Source organism: Varanus komodoensis, unplaced genomic scaffold (assembly GCF_004798865.1).
Source record: "Varanus komodoensis strain SLA01 unplaced genomic scaffold, ASM479886v1 scaffold2, whole genome shotgun sequence".
Taxonomy (NCBI): Eukaryota; Metazoa; Chordata; class Lepidosauria; order Squamata; family Varanidae; genus Varanus; species Varanus komodoensis.
The window spans coordinates 50,622,305-50,648,626 of NW_025335568.1; the positions used below are offsets into that span (position 1 = coordinate 50,622,305).

General features: G+C 39.4%; 1 protein-coding gene and 1 long non-coding RNA gene across 2 annotated transcripts; one reads left to right on the forward strand and one right to left on the reverse strand.

Annotated features, from left to right (window-relative positions):
- Window positions 1–989: 989 nt before the first annotated feature.
- On the reverse strand, window positions 990–7,250 carry LOC123022761. Its single transcript, XR_006414571.1, has 3 exons — window positions 7,206–7,250; window positions 2,253–2,342; window positions 990–1,516 (listed from the first exon to the last, which is right to left on the reverse strand). It is a non-coding gene; the product is annotated as an uncharacterized LOC123022761 (long non-coding RNA).
- A 473-nt stretch (window positions 7,251–7,723) lies between these two features.
- PDK4 (pyruvate dehydrogenase kinase 4) lies at window positions 7,724–18,833 on the forward strand. Its single transcript, XM_044428750.1, has 11 exons — window positions 7,724–7,983; window positions 10,299–10,440; window positions 11,098–11,169; window positions 11,582–11,766; window positions 12,419–12,508; window positions 13,178–13,255; window positions 13,807–13,883; window positions 14,300–14,398; window positions 14,721–14,831; window positions 15,691–15,804; window positions 16,480–18,833. Exons 1-11 carry the CDS (start codon window positions 7,824–7,826, stop codon window positions 16,621–16,623), a joined length of 1,272 nt encoding a protein of 423 aa, XP_044284685.1. The 5' UTR covers window positions 7,724–7,823; the 3' UTR covers window positions 16,624–18,833.
- The last annotated feature ends 7,489 nt before the right edge of the window (window positions 18,834–26,322 follow it).

Here is a 26,322-nt window from a genome sequence, read left to right on the forward strand (position 1 = left end):
TCTCCTCTACTGTATATTCATCAGGGATATGATTTAGGTCATGCCTGATTGGCCTAGTGCTTTTCCCTACTTTCTTCAATTTAAGCCTAAATTTTGCAACAAGAAGTTCATGATCTGAGCCACAGTCAGCTCCTGGTCTAGTTTTTACTGACTGTATAGAGCTTCTCTATCTTTGGCTGCAGAGCACATAGTCAATCTGATTTCTGTGTTGACCGTCTGGTGAAGTTCTTGTGCAGAGTCATCTTTTGAGTTGTTGGAAAAGAGTGTTTGCTATGACCATCATATTCTCTTGACAAAATTCTAGCAGCCTGAGCCCTGCTTCATTTGTACTCCAAGGCCAAACTTGCCTGTTATTCCAGTTATCTTTTGCCTTCCTACTTTAGTATTCCAATCCCCCATGATGATAAGGACATCATTTTTGGTGTTAATTCTAGGAGGTTTTGTAGGCCTTCATAGAACCAGTCAACTTCAGTCTCTGCAGCACCAGTGGTTGGGGCATAGACTTGAACTACTATGATGTTGAATGGTTTGCCTTGGATTCAAATTGAGATCATTCTGTCATTTTGGAGATTGCATCCCAGTATTGAGCTACAAAATCCCCTTTGCCACAACAAGGCAGTGATCCATGAAGGAAATATTAGTGACTAGGGAGAGTCAAAACCTAATATTGTCAAGTATTATAAGGGTGTGAGATATAGATGCTGATGGAAACCTGAAGTGCAGAATGGAAAGACTGAACTTACATAAATAGAATAATGACTGGTCAAAGTACATTCAGAAAAGAAAGGAGGATCTATGTGTGAGGAGTGTTTGTGAAGGGAAAGAGATACCTCAGTCAGAAGTTTTAGACATTGCTTTATTCATTAAGGAAAGGATTACTGAACATCTCGAAACCAATATTCTTATTGTACAAATAAAGTTTTATTTTATTGTTAACTCTGAATCATAGACTGTTGCAATGCCAGTATCTTATCCTCAGGACCCTGTAGCTCGGGCTCGGCACAGTAGGACGGGTTAATTAATTAGAGTGGAATTAAATTCTTGGTGGCAGCCTTACATACTCAGAGAAAGAGAGGGAAATATCAAGAAGATAAAGATATACCATATGCTCACAGATTATAGAAGTGTACTCGTGACAATCTGGTTAGCCATTTCTGAGTGGATCTGGGCAAGCATTCCTATAAAGAACCTCACCCACAGCACAGGAGAGTGCTGCTAGAGCACAGCATAATACATTAAGCTGAAGTAAGTAATTCTGAGTTGTTTTTAGACTTCTGATGAAAAAATATTTATGTTTTAAATGCAGGAACATTTTTTTTAGAGATTTGAAGGGTGTTCCAAGCAGCAGAAACAAACAACTGTCCTACAAGTAGAGAAAAAATGCAGAAGGCAATCTCTTGTTTACAACAGGAATGTTTGTTACCGAGAAGTTATTCTTGAAACAGGCAGATTTTTTCCATCTTGTCTGCAAAGATGAATGCAGTGGGAAAGCAATCCAAGCACTGTACTCTGACTTCTGCCAAACAAGAGAAGCAGGAAGGATGTTGTTTAACGCCGCTGTAGCTAGATGTGACCTTTCCCCTACTAAACTTCAGCCCAGGAGAGCTGTAAAAGATCTCAGTGCATCTCAGACCAAATGGGAAATCTTCGCTGAACTTTCCCCTACTAAACTTTACATTCAGATAAATTGTCTGCTAGATCAGCAAGCTGGCAAAGCTTTTTGAACTATGCATTATACTTAAGGAAGCTTATCAGAAGGGGAAAGTTGGATTAAGAACCCAAGTCTCCAGTTTTCAGTGTTAAAAGCCATATACAGAATCAATTTCTGTTCACTGATCAACTTAATGACTTGGAAAAATTAAATATGAAAACTCCAATTGGAATAGCATGAGAAGACCAAATTGGCTATGAACAAGCTGTAAGTTCAACCTAACAGGATTTACAGCTACAGAGCTGCATATGCTTCCTGAATCTGTTTTAAGTTTTAATTGATCATTACAAGGAGGGCTATTTCTACAAACAACTCCACCTCTGTTGCCACCACATATACCCAAATGTAAATGAACAGCTCATGCCCAGCAGGTAGACAGAATAAAATTTAACTCAGCTAATCCAAATGGTTTTCTCTACCAATGTAATCATATATTGAAGAAATAATTGATGGTAATTGTTTTTAATGTTAGGAAAATTAGCTTATTGTTGACTTATGCCTGCAGTCAATCCTATGCCCACCAAAACTCAATGGGACTTACTTCTGAGTAGGCATGCTCAAGAGTTGTTTGTTCGTTATTAATTTTGTTTATGTCAACATTGCTGCCAAGGAGACAGAGCTTCACAGCTGCCTGAGAATTCAAAAGGGGAAATTTAGAAAATGTTAGGCATAGAAGTGGAATAGCAAACAACAAGTAAGCAAGCAATAAAGCTGGCAAAGTACTGTGAGAAAATGCCATTAAGGCAATTCTTACCCATATTTTTAAATAAACATGCAGTTTTATTAAAATTTTAATCAACTAGTTGCAAGTTGATCTTATGAACATTTGCTTAGAAAGCTGCACAGTTCAATCAAATTTACTGTCCTTATTTCTCAGAAGTAGTCCTTATTTTCTGAACTTGAATCTTTCCTCATGTTGTATTTATTTATTAGATGTCGATCTCACCCATTAGTCAAATGTTGGATGCCTTATCAAATTGTTTTTTGTTTGAATTTTTCAAGTTGTCATTCTTTGGAATTCAGCTCCCTCCCCAAGTACTCTAAAAATGTTCGTATCATGTGCATGTCTATATAAATATTTGCAGTTGACATTAAGAATCCAAGCCTACTATTTCACATGCTAGCCTGGAGAAATGTTGTCCATGGGGTCGTAATGGGTCGGGCAAAACTTTGCGACTAAACCAAAAAAAACCCCTACTAGATTATTAATCATACTTTCTATATATTAACCTTTTCTAATAAAAGATGGTGTTTATCACATATGAATGGCAGAAGCAAACTCCGTTTTATTCCTATAGTCATGATGGTGCTAATATTTCAGTGAGTTTAAGATGAGAAATGAAATGTGAATGTAAAATGAAGTTTTTTAATAAATCGCTATATAAATAATTCCCCTTTTGAATGCACACCTTAATTTAGAAAATTAAGGGGATTTGAAGTATAAGTGAAACTGAGAGCTATGCCTTCAGGAGGCCAGACTTTCTCACTATGCTGATCTCCTGGCAGGGTCACCCAAGGCAGAATGGACAAAGTGCAGCCACAAGACTAAGATGCAGCTATCTGCTTCAGGAGGAACAGTGACATCAGCAGATATCTCTAATGGTGATGGGGGCAGAAAAATTCCTGAGGGGCAACTACTAGGCAGCTGAAGGTAGTTGAATGTGGCACTGGTGGAGGATCTTTCACAGATAACAGCAATGACACTCAAGCTAACTCCGATTAATATTGTATAGAACACAATAATAAACCTTTGCTGAATATTTCTTATCTTGTAAACCCTATAGTGAAACAATCCAAAATGAAATAAGAGATAGTGCCAGAAGATGAGACTCCTAGGTCAGAAGGCACTAAGCAAGATAGTGGGGAAGAACAAAGACAAATATCAATAGCATTATCACTAAAGACCCAACTAGATCAAAACCAAAAGCATGCCTAGCTACTCATTTACACAGAGGAGAAAGGGAAGTCAAATTCTGCACAACACATACAACTGAAACATGAGAAATAAGAATCATGAAGTATAAAACTAGAAACCTTAAAGCAAGAAATGGAATGGTTAATTAAGCTACTGTTAGGACACAATTTGGAAAAAAAAGAATGGTTTCCTATATGCACAGCCATCAGATAAAGGTGTATTTTATCTCCCTGTCTGTTAAATCTGTATGCAGAACATATCTCAAAGAAAGCTGGATCAGAATCAGAGAAGATAGAGTGAAAATTGACAGAAGACACACCAGTAATTTAAGATACGCAGATAATACCCTATTACTAGCAGAAAGCAGCAGTGAATTGAAACAACTCCTGATGAAAATGAAAGAGCAAAAGCAACACTGCAGCTGATCATGAAAAAAAAAAATGACTTCATAAGAATTACACAAATGTGATGTCAACAATGAAGAAATTGAATTTGTAAAAGATTTTGTATATCTTCACTCAGTCATTATTTCAAAGTAAGACAGCAGGCAAGAAATTTGAAGAAGGCTGAGTCTTGCAAGGGCAGCAATGAAGGAACTAGAAAAGACTAGGAAAGGTCATCTAATATAAGGACATTTAACTGACCAAGATAATCCACACTATTTTATTCCTGATCACTGTGTATGGCTGTGAAAACTGGACATGAAAAAAGCTGACAGGAAGAATACTGATACTGGAGGAGAGTTTGTTGACTAAATACTTTGAACCAACAGAAAGACAAACACAATCCTAGATCAAATCAAGTCAGAACTTCCCTTGGGAGAAAAAATGACAAAACTGAGGCTGCCGTACTTTGGGCATAGTAAGACTTACAGGAGAAAACAATTATACTAGGGAGAGTCAAAGGCAGAAGAGGAAGACCAACTGTGAGACGGTTCAATTCCATAACAGAAGTCACAGCCTTGAGTCTGTGAGAGCTGAGCAATGCTGTCAAGGACATTTTGAAGGGTGTTCATTCATAGGGTTGCCATAAGTCAGAGGCAACTTGACAACACGTGACAACAATATAAGTATAATCAATAGTAGGCCACCTTTAAAGGTAAAGTCCTCTTTGTTTTGTTATTCCAACACATCACATTGAAGGGGAGGGGGCATTGTCCTAATTTACAGAGATTCAATCTCCCTCACAGGGCTTCCTGTCAAGGAATGGTCTCAAGTGTTTGTACCTAGTGTTGGGTGACAGAGACAGATTGGGGATTCTGTTGGTATACGATGCACCCTTCTGCCCAACAGACTTTCTGCCTGAATTGACAGAGATCATCCCAGACCTGGTGTTGGTTCTGGGGGACTTCAACTTCCATGCTGAGGCTGTTCTAACCAGGGCAGCTCAGGACCTCATGGCCACCATGACAACCATGGGGCTGTCTCAACATGTCACTGGCCCAACACATGAAAGAAGCCATGCTCTTGACTTGGTCTTTTCGATGGGGCAGGAAGATGCTGGTCTGGAAGTGAGGGATCTAACATTAACCCCTTTGTCATGGTCGGATCACTTCCTTGTGAGGCTTACACATGGGGCCAGTTTTCTCCTCTGTAAGGGTGTGGGCCCTATCAAATTGTTCCACCCCTGGAGTCTTATGTATCCTGATGGATTCCTGAGGGCTCCTGGGGAATTTCCAGTTGATATGACTGGCACTCCTGTTGATGCCCTGGTTAATTTGTGGAATTGGGAAATGACCCAATAAATATGAGAATCTTGAAGCTGCTTTAAAGCATGGAAAAGCAGTAGGGGCAGAAACGTTAAGTGGGTGCTTCACAATTTAAATAACACACAAGCTTACTAGCGTACCCTCATACTGCACCATGAAGTCTGAGGTCTAAAATTACCAGACTGCATCATTGCACTCCAAAATTAAGCCCTAATCTGCACCTGTCCTCTTAAATTTTTCTCAGAATAACTGTGGGGTACAATGTTTACAACACAATTCTTTGCGTGCCTGGTCATAATGTAAATAAGTAATATAAGTAAGGGGCATAAGTAATGGAGGCAGGGAGTCGACATTAGTGAGTCTAATTGCCTTCAAAAGGCTTTGCTGCCAGTTAATATAGGACTGCAGTGTAAAGATTGCACTGCATGGCTGCTCAGCCTCTTTCACTGATATAATGTGTGTCTTGCAATGAAGTAGACTGCTAGAATGTTGCACTAAATGCAACAGAGTAAAAATAACAAAGATTGTGTATTTCCTCTATGCCCAGTCTCCTTCCCTCTCTCTCTCTCTCTCTCCCTCTCTTTCTCTTTTGCTTATATTAACATTCACCTGGAAGTCTGAAAAACTCCAAATATTTGCTCGCTACTATGTTACATATAAATGGTCTTATAATGAAATAATGACCTTACTGTCATTTTTGGAAACTCCTGCTCTCCCGCTAAACTGTTTTAAGTACTATGTCTGTTTTTTACAGAACGATATACCTGTAAATACACAGATTCTCTCTCTTCAGTGCCTGTAGTTACTTCATTATTATAGCATTATCATTATTACAATGTTGTATTGTGTTTGAGATGTTTTAGTGAATATGGAAGTGTTTTATGCATATAAAGGTAAAACAGATGCACATATTAAGAGAAACATTTGGCTTCCTCGTGTGATCCAACTTACTTCTACAAGTTCACCTCAAGGACATTCTCAGGAATGGAACATATCCATAACCCAGGAACTACCTGTACAGGGGGAAGGTTTCAACCCTTCTTGGCACACTTTGCTCTCCTCCACAGGAAGCCCACAGCACTCCTCCTGCCCGCCTGCCGCCTCCACTCTGTTCCTGCCTATTTCCAGAGAGAATAACAGCACCAGGCTGGGGGCCAATCCTGTCAAGCAAATCATTTTTCTAAATTCCAGTTTTGAGGAATTTGAGTAACAGCACACCTTTGTTTAAATAAATCATGGCTTAAGTAAAGGACTTCAGTGCATCAGCAGAAGAGGTGCAGATGGGAGCATCAGATGGAGTTACAACTTCCCCACATACACACCAACCACCACCTCACTTTTTTCTGGTAAAGTTGGCTCTTGAGACTTTAGAAGAAGGGACCTGAACACACCACTGGGTTTATGTTTGAACCTATTTCAGGGGGTAATGCTATGTAAGGTTTGCCAGAAAAAGGGCCTGTAACTCCCAGCATGCCCCAAAAGGGCCTGTAACTCCCAGCATGCCCCAAAAGGGCCTGTAACTCCCAGCATGCCCCATAGCAGCCAAGCTAGAGCAACGTGCCTTTTCCTCTCTCTCAACTTGCACAGGATGGTGCCTTCAGGCTGTTCTACAAGGAACACTGCGGCTTGGGAGAATAGCTCGCTTTGGTGGAGTTGTTTTTCCCTAAACGTGCTGCCACGAGACACACACCCTTCAGCCGCGCCCCCACCCTGGCAATGCGAACGCGACGTTCCCCGCTTCCCCGCCCCTCAAGTGTTCCCGCTGTTCCTGGAAAACGGAGCACGGGCCTCCCCCCCGCCCCCGCATCGCGCTGTTTCTCCCTCGAGCCGCCTAAGCCCGCCGAAGGCGGAGCCCCAAGTACGGATACAACCTTCTCATTGGCTCCGTCCGGAAAAGGAGCTCCGCCAATGAGAGGCCAATTGAGACCCAATGCTCTATTCGCTCCCCGCTCGTCCTGCTCTCCTCGCTCTCGTGCCCCTTGCTTGGCAGTTGCTCCGATCCAGAGAGGGGAAAAGGGCGGAGCAACAGAAGCAGCTTCCCTAAAATCACGGACGTGGGGGGAGCTGACATTATATCCCACATCCAAAAGCGTGTGAACAAGGGCAAGAGGGTTGGAGGAAGGCGGCCCGGACACATGAGCTATTCGCACGCCTCCAACACACCCTTCCCTCTCCTTTTAAAAGCACCTGAACCTTTTAAATGTGAGGCTAAAGGTCACCACATGATCCCCCCCCCCCCGGAGAGGGAAAGGAGGAAAGGCGAGCGGCGGAGCCTGCAGGCGTGCCAGACAGTTTAGTCTTGAATGGGCGTGGCTTACCGCGCGGCCCCGCCCCTTGAGGGACGGGCTCAAGGTGGTAAATAGGGGCCGCACGTGCAGGGCACTCCTCAGAGGGTTGGCGCCAGGCGCGCGCGCTCAGTGGGGGTTACCTGCTCCTCGTTCGCGCTCACCTTCCGGTTCTCTCGAAGGCAAGCGGGCGGGGGGCGAGCGATGAAGGCCGCTCGGATCGCCGTACGGAACGCGGTTCCCTTGGCCGCTACCGGGAGCGGCGGCAGCAGCAGCGGCGGTGTGCGCAGGGCAACTTGGGAGGTGGACCATTTCTCTCGTTACTCTCCGTCGCCTCTGTCCATGAAGCAATTCCTGGATTTCGGTGAGGGTGGTGGGGTGTGGGGGAGAGGGAGGCGGAGGGGAGGACAGTATCAGAGGGGTTTAGATCTTAAAATCAATGTAAATAAATATTAAATAGGCAAGATTCTGCCGTGGTTTGTTCCTCCTCAAGGGGTGGGTGGGAAAGGGGTGGATGAACAGCGTGCTGCATCCGGAGTTGGGCTTCTCCCACTTTTGGGAGAGAAAGAACAAGTCGGTTCTGGATGGGACAGTGGTGGGGGGACTCACACATAGAGATCTCAAGGAGGGGATGCATGAGGGATGCTGCAATTTCTCGCTTGTCGATCGGATTATAGCGGTGTAACCTTCTGAGTCTATTAGAGCCAGCGAGAGATTCCTGTTGCTTTTAAAGGATTGATTCATTGTGGCATAAGCTTCTGAAGACTATAGCTTGTGTCATGAGGTCCCTGAGTCTGATGTAGGTCGCACATGATTGCAAGAAGTTTATGCTGCAGTCCCATGCAAAGAGGAACAAGTAGGATTGCCCACAAAGAAGTTTTCTTCTGAATAACCAATATAGGATTGCATTTTGTTTCTGTAGCTTTCACTTTCTTTTGTATTCCTGTTAAGTTGCTTTGTTTTGATTCCTTGAAGAGCTCCATTTAATTTTGGACAGATATAATTTGGTGCAACTTTTTCCTATAGTTCTGTTAGGGAAACATTTTGATATTAGACAACAGTTCAGCAGGAAGCAGGAAACAGTCCTAGTTTACACTTTTTTCAAATCTTGTAATTGGGTGGTCAACCAAACTGGGTGACTTTGGGCCCATCACAGGCTGTCAGCCCGACCTACCTTGCAGGGTTATTGCTGTGAGAATAGGATTGACAGCAGGAGGAGGAGAATGATGTAATAAGAAAAAAGTGGAATATAAATCTAAAATTTTAAAGCACATTGTCTGCTTTGCTTTCCATGAAATAATATTACATGTTCTTTGCAATAAAGTGTAAAGCAGTGCACTGAAATGAGCATATGTCTAAATGCTTCTGTTTCTAAAGTATTTTGATTTTCCCTGTGATTGAAATTGAATCCATTCTTAAGTGTTTCTTTAAAAACAAAAAATTTCCAGGAAACAGTTTAGCTTAATTCTCTTTCCATTTTAACAAAAGGTTTGAGGAACCTACATGATCATTCTTTAAAAAAATGCATTGACTTTGATTGTCTGGGCCTCCCAGAAAACTTACTCTTCAGAAATTTATTCATCAGAAATTATAAAGACCGAATTTTGTCTGTTCCTCAGGTTTTGGTTAACTGAACAAATGACTCATTATTGCTGTTACCTAAACCTTGCAATTTGTAATATGCAGTGGTAACCTTTGCTAGGATTTCATTATTGCTGACATTGAATTTAGCCACTGAACTTTGAATGAGACATCAAATGTCAGTCTGTTGTAACAGCAAAAGCAGATTAAATGCTGCTGAGGTTTCTCTCTCTCTCTCTCTCTCTCTCTCTCTCTCTCTGTGAGTGTGTGTGTGTGTGTGAGAGAGAGAGATCAATACATATTTAGTTTGCTAAGCATGTTTGTGGAACCACCACTTCTATGATATAATGCATTAGGAATGTCTGGTTTTCATTTGGAAGTATCTATTTTCTAAGAAGTGCAGTGGGGTTTTTTAACTTATAGGAAAGCCAGGGGCAGTTTAAGACTACATATTCTAAATATTAAGTAAAATTGTTGAACTCAAAGTAGGCAATATATATTTGTGAATATATTCACATTTATGGAGCCCTGCTAACATATCTCAGATGGGGAACATAGCCTGCTTCCCTTGACTTTTTCTTTCTGTCTCTTGCCAAAAAAATCTTGAGTATAGAATGAACTTTCAGCTGATTTTTCAGCCTTGTGAAAATTTATACTATAGAGCAGGGGTGGCCAAACTGAGGCTCAGGAGCTGCATGCAATTGTATGAGTATATTTTGCTGCTCGCCACTTGCTGCTGTTGGTGCCCACAAGTGCCCACTTGCACCCCTCTGACCCCTGCGGTCACTGCCCCCAGGCACCTGCTTGCCACTCACCACATACAGGTTGCTGCTACCCGTATGTGGCTCTTCCACTGAGCAAGTCTGGCCATCCCTGCTGCAGAGTTCTGTTCCCTAAGAGTACATATGTAATGTGATAAGAACATGTAGAAACCAGAAAGGGTAATTGTTTTGTATTGACTACATTATAAAAATGCATTTAGTCTTAATAACTAGTGGTTGAGCTAATTTACTGCAAGTATGATAGTGGGATATTACATATGTTGAAACAATTATTGTTACCATAATACTGTAATCTGGTCTGGTATTTGTTTTATAGGGTCAACAAATGCATGTGAAAGAACTTCTTTTTCATTTCTTCGTCATGAACTTCCTGTGAGGCTAGCAAATATTCTGAAAGAAATTGACCTCCTTCCTGGTCCATTGTTGGGCACTCCATCAGTACAGCTGGTAAAAAGCTGGTAAGTAACAAACTTTTGAAACATGTCATTATAATCAGCTTTATGCTTCTATATTTTAAAGAAATAACAAGAATTGACTGTGATCAAATGAAGCATGACAAAATGCTAGTAAAATACCGATCAGGCTATCTGAGTCCACGGGCCAAAGAACAGAATGGCATATTGCTCATTTGTGCTCTGCAAAGTTGTTTAACAAGCAGCTGCGGCAGTTTTAACACTTCGGTTAAGGTGCTTGTGGCACCTGTGCCTCTCTTCTGCCAGGCTAGGTGATATCCTGATAGGTCATGACATTATGCATATTTTGATAAAAGCATCAAAGCATCATTTCTTCAACTCCCCATGTTTGTACATGGATTTACTTGTTCTAGACCTTTGACATGTGTAATGCTGCTGTAAACCCAATAGTACCATAAACATCCTCAAACTTCGCACAACAGGTGGCAAAAGTAAAGCAAAAATGGCATGTGAACAAGTGCAATGAAAAAATGTCAGGTTTCTCAGGCTTTGAGGCAGGCAGCAATTATTTTAGTTGAGGTCTCTTTACTTTTAGTTTAGCCATTATTTGAAGTCACTTTGAATTACTGAATTTCAAAAACTCCTATCTGTGCAAGGAACTTTTTTCTTAGACTGTTCTGATAACCCAAAACTTTTCTACAGGTATGTCCAAAGCTTGATGGAGCTAGTAGAGTTTCGTGAGAAAAAATCAGATGACCACAAAGTTCTGTCTGAGTAAGTTTTTCTGTTATGTTTTATTGGAACTTATTCCATTCAAAGTAGCTACTGACAGATATGGAGATACCCATCTGTCTTAATAACCTGAGCTTTATTGAGCTTAGAACACATAAAAGGATGGTTATCTTACCATGAGATAAGTTTATAACACTATAACTGGTATTTGATGTTGCAAAAGTGTCACATTGAAATAAAATAGATCAGTAATAAATTGCAAACTTTTAAGATAATATTAGGATGCTTTCTTTGTCTTGAGCATGAATAATGAAGTAACTAATATCTTTATCTGAGAAAAGCAGTATCTGCTGCTAAGCTGCCCTCTGTAACTAATTTGAAGGTATAGGTTGTTTTTACATCAGTTCACTTTTCTTTCTTTGTGCATAAAGATCTTTCTTCTCCCCACCCCAAGTTTTATAGATGCCATTGTTAAAGTTCGAAACAGACATCACGATGTGGTACCGACAATGGCCCAAGGGGTTCTGGAATACAGAGATTCTTCTAAAATGGACCCATCCATCAATCAAAACATTCAGTATTTCTTGGATCGGTTTTACATGAACCGGATATCCATCAGGATGCTAATAAACCAACACAGTAAGTTGACTTTTCATTCCTGTGACAGACAGGTTTTGAAGATTTTGTGAAATGCACTAAAGGGTATTTGATAGAACATGGATTTTATTAAGGATGTTTTAAGAAAAAATATGAGAACCACAACATGGGACAAAAGTATTCAGCCTATGAAAAATTAGAGGGGAAAAAACCTACTCTAAAATTAATTAATTCATTGATGTGTTGAAACCCTGTCTAGTACAACACACAGTTTCAGAGAAAAAGTGCAGTAAGTTTGAGAAGCCAAGTTACTTATTTTGCAGGAAGTAGTGGTTTTTCTTCTGCAGTTTTTTTAACTTTTGCTATGCAATGCAAATTCCTGCATACGTAAAAAATAAAAAAAAATAGGGTAAGTAGTGTTGTGTTTGAACAAACAAGGCCTGGGTTAAATTTTGATCTTATCTAAAACACATCAAGTAGTCTTGAGCAGGTCACTTTCTTTAACATACCTTGCCAGTTGTGAGGATAAAATTGTATCATAACAATGGTTGTCATGTGTTCCTTGTGGGAGGCAGATTAAAATGTCATACAAATATTATGGCTGAAAACTAATTTTGATAGCTCTAATGAATGAAGAGAAGAGCAATTTCAAAAGTCCTTTAATCACTCATTTCATGTTTTTTAATTTAAACAGCACTTATTTTTGATAACAATCACAATGTGGGAAATCCACGGCACATTGGATGCATTGACCCTTGCTGTGATGTTGTTGATCTGGTGCATGGTATGTATAAAGTTGTGAGCTTTCTGTCCTTGTAGCAAACTATATGAAAGCCATATCAGCAATATGTGCTTTCCTGAAATGTATTAATGGTCTTTCAGTGAAGACCCTATTATGGCCTCATATATAAATAAAAAATATTTTAGCAGCATGGTTTGCTGTGTATCACGGGCTAATTTAGGGGTGTGGCCCTGGCAGGTTGTTCAATCAGAAAATGTTTACAGTGGGTGATTAAATAACTTCAAGTTGGACTGATCATAACTGCTTTTACAGTCAGTCTGAAATAAGTATATCTTGTTTGCCATTCCGTGTCACTGGCCCCATGTTTAAGACCCATTTATAGGTGTGTGTAATCGGATTGTAGATAAGTGGCCTAGGCTGCATTCCTGTGCACACTTACTTAAGAGTAAGTTCTATCAAACTCAGTGGGATTTGTATCTGAATTGATATGTCTAGAAGTATAATAGTAAGATTTATCTAGTATCAGCCAGTGGTATGTACCCAGGGTTTGGTGCTGACAGTCATAATATGACTTGCTCTAAGATACAGAAGATATATTTTTATGACTTCATTGAAATACTAGATGATGCAAGTATTATAGAATTCAGAATACATGTAACACTACATAAATGTTTAATGCTTTGCTTCTTTCCTCTTTAAAATGACTTCAAGATGCTTTCCAGAGTGCCCAGATGCTTTGTGACCAGTACTATTTTTCTTCTCCAGAATTAAAGCTAACACAAGTGAATGGTGAGTTTTTTTATCCCCAGTTTATCAGGCTAGTTCTCCCTCCCACCCTCCGCATCTACTTCAAATGCTTTTACTGTTCACTGCTGTCACTCTCCCTTTTGATATCTATTCTTGGAACTGTAGGTTTGTCACTTTTATCCCTGGAGATAACACTGAATTTGCACAGTTGCATTTATTCCCCTATGTAACTCCAGTAAACAAGATTCAGTATGCCAGGAGGGGAAGACCTTGATATGTAACTGTAAAATAGCTACTTTCAGAATTTCTTAAAGTAAGAAACCCACAAGAGTGTAACATAACCATTAAATAGATAGTTCAGGAAAGTTTTTGATAATAAAGAGGCAGAGACTCCTGTCCAGAAAATTACAAGGAACAGTATAGTACAAGCTTTCACAAAAAAACCCAGAAAAGTAAAGTAGAATGTGACAAATTTTAGAATGCAGTGTTGGATGCATTGATCTCACTAAAGATTGTATGTGTCAGACACACAATAGTTACTGGAAAATGAATTTGGGTAATAAAGTGATTTTATTTCTGCTTGTTCTCTACAGGCAAGGAACCTGGAAAACCTATTTACATAGTATATGTGCCTTCTCATCTCTTTCACATGCTATTTGAACTATTCAAGGTCTGTAGTAACAATTTACACAGCTTTCATTTTTAGCCTTTGCATTCAAGTAAGCATCAACACATGAGTGTGTCAATACTAATTAATAGGAAGGGGCTAGTAGTTCTATTGCTTCTTTCTGAGTATTTAAATGTAGTCCAAGAAATAGAATGCAAGGAGGAGAAACAAGGCAATGAAATAAAGGTATCATCAGCCTTTCAGTTCATATTATGTATAGTAGGGTTTTCTGCTTGCTAATATCAAGATGGCAAAGTAAAATATTAAATTCATCTATGCAGCAGTTAAGTGTACAGTTAATGGTTTCCATACTACTGACAATATTTCTCAAACACCTATTGTATTGAGATGAAGACTGGATTTTCAATTAAAATATTAAATGCTGTTCAAGTTGAATAAAATCTTTATATTCTTCATAGAATGCAATGAGGGCAACAGTTGAACATCAGGAAAACAAACCTTCTCTCGATCCTGTTGAGGTGACAGTTGTACTTGGAAGGGAAGACCTGTCAATTAAGGTAACTTGCTTCCTTTTTTCATTCACAGTTCCAATAATCTGTAAACATGAGATGCCATCTATAGCTCATTCACTTTCAGAGAATACTATTGATTTAAATAGGATTAGTGTGAACTGGATGGCTTGTAGATTGCACCCAATTTCAAACAGACAAATAGTCTCCTAGCAAATACTGTTTTGGACTGAATTACCTGTTTTAATCAAATCTGATACTGCAAGATCATTTAAAATGGAAATAGTTGTGAATGAGTTTGTTCAACTACTACTGATCCTTCCAACATCTAATTTTTCAGGCCTTGTTAATAGATTTTTTTTTAAACTAGATATCCGATAGAGGAGGTGGTGTTCCAGTGAGGAAAATAGAAAGCCTCTTCAGCTACACGTATTCTACAGCACCAAAGCCTGTGATGAACAGCAAAAATTATACTCCTTTGGTAAGAGACAAAGCAATAAGACCAATTGCTAATAGGAGAGCTAGGTCACTGTAGCTCTCATTGCTCATGCTGCTTCAGTATTGGCACAGAGGATCCACTTTGTCTAGTATTTGACTCCTAAAAATTGATACAAAATAAGCTTTCAAATAGAGCACTTTGCATATAAATTAAACTAAATGCCTGGTAACTGCACAGCCCCCTGTATGGATTACATTATCGATGATCCACATAGGGAAACATGCAACTGGCTACAGATACTGAACATGCTGATTCTCACTGAGAGGTAAATTTTGTCTGTCTTTCCAGCTCAGACTATGGATAGATTAATCAACAGGACTGAATACTCCACCATATTTCTTGTTCCATGCAAAATTACAGGAGCAAGAGTTATAGCCTAGTGGTTTCCCTGAAATCTAGGTTACTGTGTGGAGTTTTTTTTTTAATATAGGGAAAGTTTGTCTCTTGAGTTTGCCCCTTTAGTTTTAAGAGTATAGCTTATACAGGTTTACCAACCAATGAAAATTAGTACTGATGGTGGTCTGATAACTGACTTGAAATTGGCAGCATGGCTTGTGCTTTTCACTCACCTCTTCTGTTTTTTGTTCAACATTATTGATTATGTAGAAGAGCAGCTGCTTAGTAGCACTGCACTATTCTAGAGTATTCTGATATTTGTAATGGGATGAAGAATGGAAAATACAACTGAAGTAAGCCTGAGTGAATTAAGAAAAGGTAATGTCACTTCATCCTCTCCTTTTGAACAGTCATAATAGGGCATAGGAAGTTTCATTTTGTCTGTGTACAGTATTTACTCAGGAAGGAAGTCTTCACTCTAATAAAAAGGCTTGTTTCCTTCTAGGCTGGTTTTGGTTATGGTTTACCAATTTCTCGCCTGTATGCTAAATACTTTCATGGGGACCTCAATCTGTGTTCCATTTCTGGTTATGGAACAGATGCTCTTATCTACCTAAAGGTACGTCCTGCTCTATTCATTATTTCTCTCCCTTTCCAAATACTTTGCAGAGCTACAAATTAATCATTGGTACATTTGGTTTTTACTTGGTTTACCAGCAACTTAAGCCTTGTCATCGTCAATACCTAAGGCAGTAAACTGTTACAGTTGTAAATGGTAAAGGCAATCTTACTTTAGTTTCTCTTTGATTATGTTTCTACTGCCTTTTAGTCCACTTCATTAGATAACTGTTTCTATTATTTGTATTTTATTTTCTGAATTGTAAGCTATCTTGAATATTTTATAGAAAGCAGAAGGCACATTTTGATCACACACACACACATGAATACAAATGCATGTGAAGTTTATGAAAGAAATACTGTCTGCTTTAGCATGAAATATAATTTGTTCTGGCATACATAGGAAGTTTAATAGCTTGCTTGGTGAAAGGGCCTCATTCTTGTATTTTTCATTAGTATATTGTCCCTAAGATGGAAGTAGAAATTATGATTAACTTTTCTTGAAACCTTAGCAAATGTAACAGTATCACCCTTTTTTATGCATGGCAGAATAGTCATGATTCACGTTTTAAATCAAATCCATCCTGTCAGGGTATTTGCTAACAACTTGGCACATATGCATATTATGCTTTATAAAGAAATAGATATCTCTATTGCTTTTTGTCTTGTTTTCTAGGCCCTTTCCAAGGACTCTGTAGAAAAACTTCCTGTTTTCAACAAGTCTGCTCATAAGCATTATCAAACAGCTATAGAAGCAGATGACTGGTGCGTTCCAAGTAAAGAACCAAGAAACTTGTCAAGGAAGAGTGCAGCTGCATGAAGTCTCCTTTTGTGCAGAAAACTTGAAAAGGGGATCAAACCAATGTTTCAGTCAGGACTGATGCAACAAATAACTTGAAGTGGTGGTTCCTTTTCTAGGGACTTCAGTGAAAGAGAAGAATTCATCATATGGAATTGGGAACTAGCACATAGACTGTACCTATACTGTACTTGTATTACAGTATGTATAATGAAGATTGATAAATTAGAATCAAATGCATAGGAAGATGTGCATATTCTTTTATAATCTTTTGACATTTAGATAAACACTCCAAAGTACTAACATGTTGAGACTCCTGAGCTGGGTCTTGATGTGTTTAAAAATGGTCATGATTAAGCTCCAGCATAAAATGTGCAGTTTTTCCCCATCTAATAATGATATTTAACAAAATTGTGACTTTAGTTGTATAGATCTAACACAAGGAGTGCCTATTTGAAAGACAGTGATAATAATGTAGCTTGACTGCAGTAAGGTAGTTTGGCTTGATGAAACGCTGAGACTGTAGTACAGTGGTGAAAGATGCATCTTTCTACCCTTACTCCAAGTGGTAAATGTTACTTGAATTGCACACACATAGAGAGAGAGCTGTATCTGTTTCTAAATGCTAAAGTTTTTGCTATTAATGAAGAAGAGTTTTAAAGGGATGTTCAAGAAGTTATGGGGTATGTGTTGGGAAGACAGAGTTTATCAGCCATATGGCCAGCAGGTAGAGACAGTGAGGGAACAAGAATAAAAAGAGGAATTTCAAGAGCATTAAAATGCAAGTCATCTTTGAATTGGCTGAGCAAGATATGAGGGTATATGCAACCAGGGAGACTAGTTCTATGATTGCAACTATTCCAGTATGCTACCATTCAGTTGTGAAGCTTCCAGGGAACAAGTGCATCTGGATTGCATTTAATATGTAAGTCTGGGAGCCACCTGCCCATTGTTGAGCATTCAAAGTGTGACTTCCAAAGTGTTTAACTGTTACAATTACACTGGAGTTGTTTCACAGGGGTCTGACGGTATATAGGTTATAGAAATTAGTGTGCCTGAATTCTGAAGAATTATAGAAATCCATATAGGGGAAACACAAGAACTCTTGGTTTCCTCCATAGCAGTGAAGGGTAGAATAGCACAAGGGCTTCTTTTTGTGAAGAATCACTGGGAGAATATTCCATTCCAAATAATTAGCACTCCTGAAAGACTGGAAGTTTGAGGGCCCAGCTAGTGACAATCTAGGTCAGTCTGTTTTTAGGTAATATGCCAAAGAGTAAATCCTAGTTCATTTTAAAAGGATCACTGTGAAGATTTCGTGTCTGTGCTTAAGTATGGCAGCTTCATTACAGGCACATCTGCTGATACCCACTTTTGTAGTGGATATTGGGTTGAATAGGTAATCCCAGTCATGTGAGGCTATTGTATGTGATTGGTACACTGTACCAACAAAAGGCTTAGCAGTTAACATTGCTGGAGTATTAGATGTTTTTGTTCCCAATGTAAATAGAGTTCAGATATAGGAAATACTGAAGAGTTAATATTTTGTGAAGTGCCTATCTTTATGATCTTGATCATGAAGTTGAATGTGCAGTTGACATGCTAATAGTAAGATTGTCATTGAGTTGCCTGCTATATAGCAGAGATACAAATGGTGAGGTTGTAATACAGTGTAATACAGTGTGTGAATGCTCAGTATAATATTCCAATGATACCATAGTGATAACACTGGATAACAAATGAGTGTGTTATCCAAATCAGCTTAGTAGAATCACACATTTATTTTAGCCTGTATGTTTTGGTAACTGTGGTATACCCTGTATAATTTGAGCTTGTACAAAATGTAGCATCTGTTAAATGCAGGTTGTTTGGCTGATGTTCTGATAGCTTATGCGGGCCATCAATGCATTGCTTCTAAAAGACAACTGAAGGTGCCAGGTCTCTCAGCCCTTATCAAATTAAAGGGAAATAGGATTTCTATAAAAGTTGAGTGATTGGACTGGAACAAAGATGAGCCTGCGTTCAAAAACTTGTTTTAATTTTCTTTTTCAAAAAATTAGTCTTTCAGTGCTGTTTGAGCTCAGCATGTAGTCTCAAAAGCTTGTCTGTACAGATTATATAAAAATGGATTTCAATTCTAATAGACTGAAATATTTCTGCTACAGTGTGCCTTCTAGCTCTGATATACCTGTGATATACTGTAAATTTTTAAAATAAAACTTTTAAAATAATGTTTAGACTCTCTTCTGCCCCATTTGTATAACCTTCAGTCCTATAAGTATTGATCTGCCGGATAAGTTGTTCTTACTTTGTCAATCCCATTTTTGACCCAGTGCTTTATATCTGTTATATATGACATTCCTGTTTTGCTGCACTATGTTAACATCATGAGCTTAGTTTCCATATTGAAAATGAATTCCTAGGCATCTTGTTCTTTAATTCCAGGGGGCTGGGGACCAGAGGTCCTCCTGAGCCACTACTTTGTATCTGGCTCTGTTTGGCTCCCAAGAGCCCTAATATAAAACAGAGGAAAGCCTGAAGTGTACTTAAGCCTAATACTGGGGGCATCCTATAATATTTAGTGCCAGAATATAGTGGCTGAAATCTGTAACCTGTTCAGAGTGCCAAGGCCCATATGAAGAGGTTAAGTGCTGTTCTCTAATCGCCACAGCTGGTCCCCAAAATCCTAGAACTGGGGATGATGGAAGAGCTTTCCAGCATGCTTGAGGTCTTGCACTTCTCACTTTAAAAATGAAACACTTCCTTTCACTATTGATGCAAAGAGAAAGGAGGGCTGATGAAAAATAGCAGCTAGATAATAGTTGCTCAGTAGTCAAAAAGATAAGACTTTCCTGTCATAGGTTGTCATAGCAGGATGTTGCAATATGACCTTAATTTCAGTGACATTGACTGCTAGTCCACCTTCAGATAAGGAGAAAATGCAGGAACTGGCAAAAGGCATTCATTGTGGCTTTTGAAAAATGGCAACAGATTTTAACTAAGGAAATAAAGGAAAATTGTTTTGATGTACATTTAAACTGTCACCCAGGCTGCCTTTTAAGATATGATCCCTATAAACCCTTGTCAGTAGTCCAGAAATCCTGTGCAAATAAGTCATGAATCTGTGTATACAATGCTCAAAAGATGTTGAGGTTAAATGTCAAGCTTCTGCACCTATTCACAGCATTGCACTGCACTATTTATTACTCAACCAGCTTTGAATCTGGAAAACTTTGCCCTTTACTGTGCAGTTGTTTGGCAAGGACAGAGAAAGTGTCACCCTCTTGATATTGTTGGACTCCCAGGTCCCACCAGGTCTTTCTAGAAAAGTAAATATGGATGATAGAATCCAGGAACATCTGGAGGTTCACATGTTCTCCATTCCTGCTTTATAGTTGTGTAAGGAACCTTTTGATTATACATGCCTTGTTATACCACATTATATAACTTTATTGCATAAAGGACAATGTTCAGATAAACCAGCTTAGCTGAGAACATACGTTCCTTGGGGCAATGTCTCTGTACAACAGTAATCATTTCTAGCCTACAACAGCAGTAATTGTTGTAAAGAAATCTACAAATCAAGAACTACATGCATGGCTTTCAAAGAAGAAGGGGGTGCATTTTCAGAAACTAAGTACCTCACACACGACTTTTCTTTGTAGGTTACTCTTGGTCCTTTTTCTCAAAGGAAACTGGGGTTTAAAGAAAAGCGGGACCAGGCTGTAGTGCAAAATTCTATCCAATAACCTCTTGTGGGAGAATGATTTATGGAAGGAGAACTGAAGTTAAGAATTAAGAACGTGCCCAAGGACAAATAGAAAACCATATATACTCACACAACAATCTCAATTCTCCAAATGTCAATACTTAAGTCACAAAATGGCAATATCCTTGTGCAAGTGAGAAGCATCACTAGACTTGGAAGAGCTTCAAGGACAGCAAATGTACAAATGCTCTTGAGTGATCACAGAATGCTGATGGAATGAGGTAACCTCAACAAGAGCACTCCATACTACAACTTTTTGTTGCAGATCCTGTTTCTCTTGTTTTTATGTCAGAATTATGATTTCTAATTTAATTATTAAATGTATATCCTACCCTTCAACCAGTTTGAAACGCACGACATGGTTCTTCCCTTGCGCATTTTATCCGTGCAGCAACTTTGTGAGGTAGATTAGGGTGATGGAAAGCGAGGGGCCCAAAATCATTCAATAGACTTTCATGGTTGAGCAGGGATTTGAGCCTGAGTCCCCAGTCCTAGTCAACATTTGCCTGGGAGCACATGCCTTACTTCTCCATCACAACTGAGTCTACAGGTGGGATTCCTACCTAGGTACTTTCCAGATGCTCTCTGCCTCTCCTGATGCTTTATTTTATTTATTTTTAGATATTAGGGTATTTCTAACCCGTCCATTACAGTTCATCTCTGGACAGCTTATAATCTAAAACACCTAATAAATACATCACAATAACACATGTCTGAGGATAAAAACATGATTAAAATATTTAAACTTTAAAATACCAGGTAAATAAAAAGGTCTTGACCTGGCACCAAAAAGCATATAATGTCAGTGCCAGGAGAACCTCTCTGGGGAGCGCATTCCATAGGCAGATGTGTGAAGATGATTTCTTTCAAACAAAACACAGTTAAGATTAATCGCAGTTTGCTGGGTTGAGATGTAACATTAAACTGTGGGTAATCAAAATGTAAATGAAAGCTTCTGAGCTCTTCATGGGGAAGAACATGAACTGAGGGAAAAGCCAGGCTCATTCCCATTATAATAAACCATACTTTACTAGGATGCCAAAACACATCCTCCTTCAGAATAACTTAATCACCCATCTATTTCTAGAGCAGAAGCTATGTTAATCAGTTAAACCAAATGCTGGAAAGAGTTGTATGAGCAGCTTTCACATACAGCATCTATCTCATAAGATAGTTTTCTCATATCTCCATATTGGAATATGGTGTAAATATTCCAGTATGTAATATAGTAAATAAATGAACAAACAAGAAACATCTCTAGCCAACACTAAAACTTCATTTTTCACTTTCAGCAAGGGATCCAAGTCCATCTTGCTGCTGCCCACCTGAATATCCAGGAATAATCATATTTTAATTGCCTTACAGATGTCTACAATCTCTGGAGTTTCAAAGCCTGACAACATAAACATATTCTTAGGCTTTTGTATTGCTGCAACCCTTCCGTCAGTTCCATTCTTCATAGGCTAGAAGCCATCACAATCTGCTATGATGTTCCATGTTTCTATATTTTATTTTTATTTATTTATTAGAACATTTCTATGCCGCCCCTTGCCAAAGCCTCGGGGCAGCTTACAACACAATAAAATACAAAAATAACAATATAAAATTAAAATTAACAATATAAAATGAATAAAAAATAAAAAATAAATAAAAAATATAAAAGAAGTCGCCCTGGCCAGATAAATATGGGCATCAGTGCCTGAAAGCAACCATTCGGAATGAAGCAATTGATGTGGCCATTTGTTCATTTCCAGGGCAACTCAAAGGTATCTATGGCTATTCTTTTGTCATCCAAGTTCCTGCCTGCAGTAACCATTACCAGGATGTTCTGCGTAAATATAATTGAAATACAAGGCTTTTTTTGGCTCAGTCAATAAGAGACCATGAAACAGTAACACAGTTAGCAACAAGAGAAGAGTGAAGAAAAATAATTTCATTCTTAAAGCAGAATAGTGCCTGGTGGATAGTTCAATGACTCATTGATCTTACAGAAGCTTTATTTGTCTTTTGAAGCTTTTGCCAAACAAATTCAGAAGATGCACAGTCTGCATCAAATCTGGCAATTTGTGCAGCAGTAGGCTAGCAAGTAGCCCTCTGACCTTCTTTTAAGAGTATGGGAGGCTAGGGAACAAAGCTAGGGGGACATTGGCATTGTTTGATATAGGCGCAGCCAGGGAAAGAGAGTCAAAATAGATGAGGGGATGCATTTGAGTGTAACATCTATTACAAGCTTTCAAGCTCTTCTTCAAAAAGAAGTACATTTTGAAGGCTGCATATGTATGATTACAGAAATTGCTAGGCGTCTTTTCTGAGGTTTTATGGTAAATTATGGGATTTCATCCTCTTGCCTTGTATTGCTCTATTTCTTGCAGTAGGGCAGAACAAAATGAAAGGCCCTCTTGCATGAAAGTGGGGTGTGCTATATTAAGAGAAATGCATGGTTCACAAAGTTACTCATATAGGAGGGTAACACAAAAGCTTCATCTAGCCCCACATTCTATTTCCCACAAGGCCTCACCAGATGTACCCAGGAAACCCACAAGCAGGGCCTGGAGGTAATAGCCTTCTCCAACCATTGTCCCCTGATGGCTGGGATATTGCCACTGAACACAAAGGTTCCATTTTGCCATGGCCAGACTATAGTTTCTAACGTTTCTAAATTGACAGGTGAATAGTGACTCAGAAATGCCTTAAATTATTTAATAAATGAACACAATGTCAAATTCTTAAATTAAGTATGTGTTGTGTGAAAAAATATATTTGTCTATCCTGAATATGCTACATATCAATTTCATGAGGTGATTCCCAAATTTGGTTTTTGAAGTGCAGAAGAAGCCCTCTCCTATAAGCCTTGCGGCAGATGCCTGTGAACTTCCAAATTCTAGTACAAAGCATGAGACATGGCCGCAACCTCCTTGCTTCCGCCATGCCTTGTGCCCTGCATTTTATCTAGATAGACATTTTCAACCATCTGAATCAGGTCTGGCAAGGGGCACTGGTTAGAACTGGCACAACTACATGGCTCCAGCCTCCTGGCATCACCACCTCCTGTCATGTCCTCCTTTTCCCCTTTGCTGGCCCAGTTGTGACCTGTGGGAAGGCAGCTTTCAGCAGCAATGTATGGGAGGGAGTGCTTAGGAACCTGTCTTGTATGGGCTCCACTGAAAGAATGGCAAGGAGGTTATGAAGGTTCAGTACATAGGATAGCGAGCCTTAATAACCTCCTTGACATTTTTCGGGTAGAGTCCATACCGTATGGGACCCCTCAAAGTGAACATGTCCATGATCCAGGTCATCTGCATGATACACATGCAAAAGATGTTCTTCAATAGCCTAATCCCCAACACTAGGTATAGATTTCTAGATCAGCACACATATGCAAGGAATTAAGGGGCTCTAAATCCCTTCATGCACTAAATTGCATATATTTGTGCACTTGGGTTCAATCCATCTCATGCATTCCAATTTTACTTCCATTTCCTGTCTATCCCTTGTTGGTCCCTGTTTGTTCCAGTTCAGTGTCCAAAGATTTCCCTAGTGTATTTGGCCCCAGTTCAGAAAAGCTTATGACACAATAGTTATTTTTTAAGCTTCCACAAGAACCTTGCTTGTTTTTACTGGTGTAAGACTTGTCAGGGAATTTAGTAAATGAGGAAAAGGGAGAAAGGAGTAAAATTAAGCTTCGCTGTAGAAAAAAATACCTTGAAATACCTTTCTACTATGAATGATCAGAACCATTGTCTTTCCTAGCTCTGCATGTGTATTGCTCAGGAATCATGACCTTATAAAAGTATCATCAAATTCACAGGGAAATGTCAGAGGCATTTTTGAGGCCCAGTTAATTACACAACCTTCCAATCTGGTGACTTCCAGTTATTTTGGACTACAACCCCTATCACGTTCAGTCCATGCAGCTATTGGCTATGACAGCTGGCGAGGAGGAGAGCTGTAGGCCCAGAAAGCTGGAGATTACCAGGTCATGGAGCATTGAATTACGCTATTCGTCAACTTAAAGTATCAAAGGTCTTTTTTGCACATCGCCAGACTTCTCCATATGTAACTAATTCAAACTGGCATGGGACTATGAATTTATATTTAATCAAGGGAGGTTGCTGACTTCTAGGTCAGTGAGGCTCCTTAGCCATTGCAGCTATTCTTTTGACCCTCACCTGTATCCTTTCCTGATAGACAGATAGGCTTCTGACATTATCTGGTGACATCCCTACATAACGCTCCCCTTTACAAGGGATATCTGTGTGAAGACCAGCATGCAAGAGTAAGAACGACTCTTTTCTTCAAATCACCATCTATACGAAATGCAGTCAACCAGGAATTGTATGGCCTTCTTTTTCTTCACAAAAAGGGGGGTATCTATGATTGGAACAGAGGGGATATGTTTTACCAGGAGTTCCTTCATATTTGGATTTCTTCAGAATGAAGCTATATTCTTTCATATATTTAGGAACATGTTGACTGAGCTTGGCAGCTCAGGCTAAAATGGGTATTTTGTTGTGTTTTTACCTGTGCTTTCATATCAGGGCTGACTCACAAAGCAGTAGTGATGAGAATGTCTTCTCTTATTTAGGGCAGATGATCCCGGACTGTGTCAGAATGGGACTTCTGAGTCTGAGGAGAAGCACAAATGCAAATCTAGCAAATGCACAGAAAGAGAAAGCATCAGTTTATCAAATACTGCAAGAAGAATAAGAAGCAAAGTACACATTCAGATGAATAGTTCTAATCTGTTCCATTTAGGAAGTCTGTTTATCTTCCTGTACAATTTGAGGTCACGTTGCAGGTAATGGAATGGCAAAGATAGTATGTATTGGAAGCAACACAGTTGTTAGCTCAAGACTGGACGACTGTAACCAACAAGCCATATCTAAATAGTGCAACCGCCAGCCCAGAATTCCCTGGTTGTTGATGCTGGAATGAAGCAGACAGAAGGTGCTACTTCAATGACTAGGTAAGAGTAGAAGACCCTAAAATTTATGCAAGACATAGCAATTGAGAGGCATCAGACTATTAGCCTATCACAAGGAATAACAGCCTGTGTCCTTTCTAGTGTTCCAATATAAGGCATTCTTGTTTGCTTACTCATTATTCTCAGCTCACAATTTTTACAGGGTCTTTTGATGATGTCATGACCCTTCAGTTTTGTTTGTTTTTCTATTTTTAATTTTTTAAAGCTGGGAAATGGGGCATTATTTCTGATTGGTGAAAGAAAGTGTGATTTCCTAAATGTCATAGTATGAAAGAAGAGGTGCAGCCTTCACAACACAGAGAGAAAACTGATGGAAGGTGTACCTCACCCATACAGTAACTGGGGTTGCTGATGTCACAAACCTAAAGGATGGAAAGGGGAGCACACTATTTCCAAAGCATGGAAAGGGAAGTACACTGCATGTTGTTGGGGTCTTAACTTCCCTTGGGTCAGAGGACCCTTTGGAAGTTCAGCTCATGGCTTCCATCTTGAGCTGCTTCAGATGATCAAAAGAAGAGAAGAGACATCAGTAACTTGTGCTTCTCCCTCCATGTGTCCCAAAATGGGCACGGCTATCCTTTCTCCAGGTGACTATGCATAAAAGAAGCTTTCATAGTAAGATCCTCATTGCCTCAGTGATGGAACAGAAGCAGAAACAGAGTCTATATTGCTGCCACGTTGTATTCAACACACATGAAAGATCTAGAAAGAGCTTAGATTTCCCCAATGAGTTATTTGTCCCTTGGTGAAGGAGAAGGAGAAGGACCCTATGATGCCCTGGAACAACCTTCAGTTGGAGAGAACCAAAGCTCACAGCTCTAAATATCTGCAAGTTCTGAGAATGCAGGCCAATTTGTCCAGCTTAAATTCTGTCTTTTCACTGTCTTTTCTAAAAGAAATACAACAGCAGTAGGAATCCTGCATACATGTGTAAACAGGAGGAAAGGGGCTCCTAACACAATACAAG

What these genes read in the sequence shown, in the direction of transcription:
- PDK4 (XM_044428750.1), top strand. Translation starts at nt 7,824, where the DNA reads ATGAAGGCCGCTCGGATCGCCGTACGGAACGCGGTTCCCTTGGCCGCT. An exon ending in AAAGCTAACACAAGTGAATG is followed by an intron (nt 13,256 to 13,806) that starts GTGAGTTTTTTT and finishes TGTTCTCTACAG; the next exon opens with GCAAGGAACCTGGAAAACCT. An exon ending in TGCTATTTGAACTATTCAAG is followed by an intron (nt 13,884 to 14,299) that starts GTCTGTAGTAAC and finishes TATTCTTCATAG; the next exon opens with AATGCAATGAGGGCAACAGT.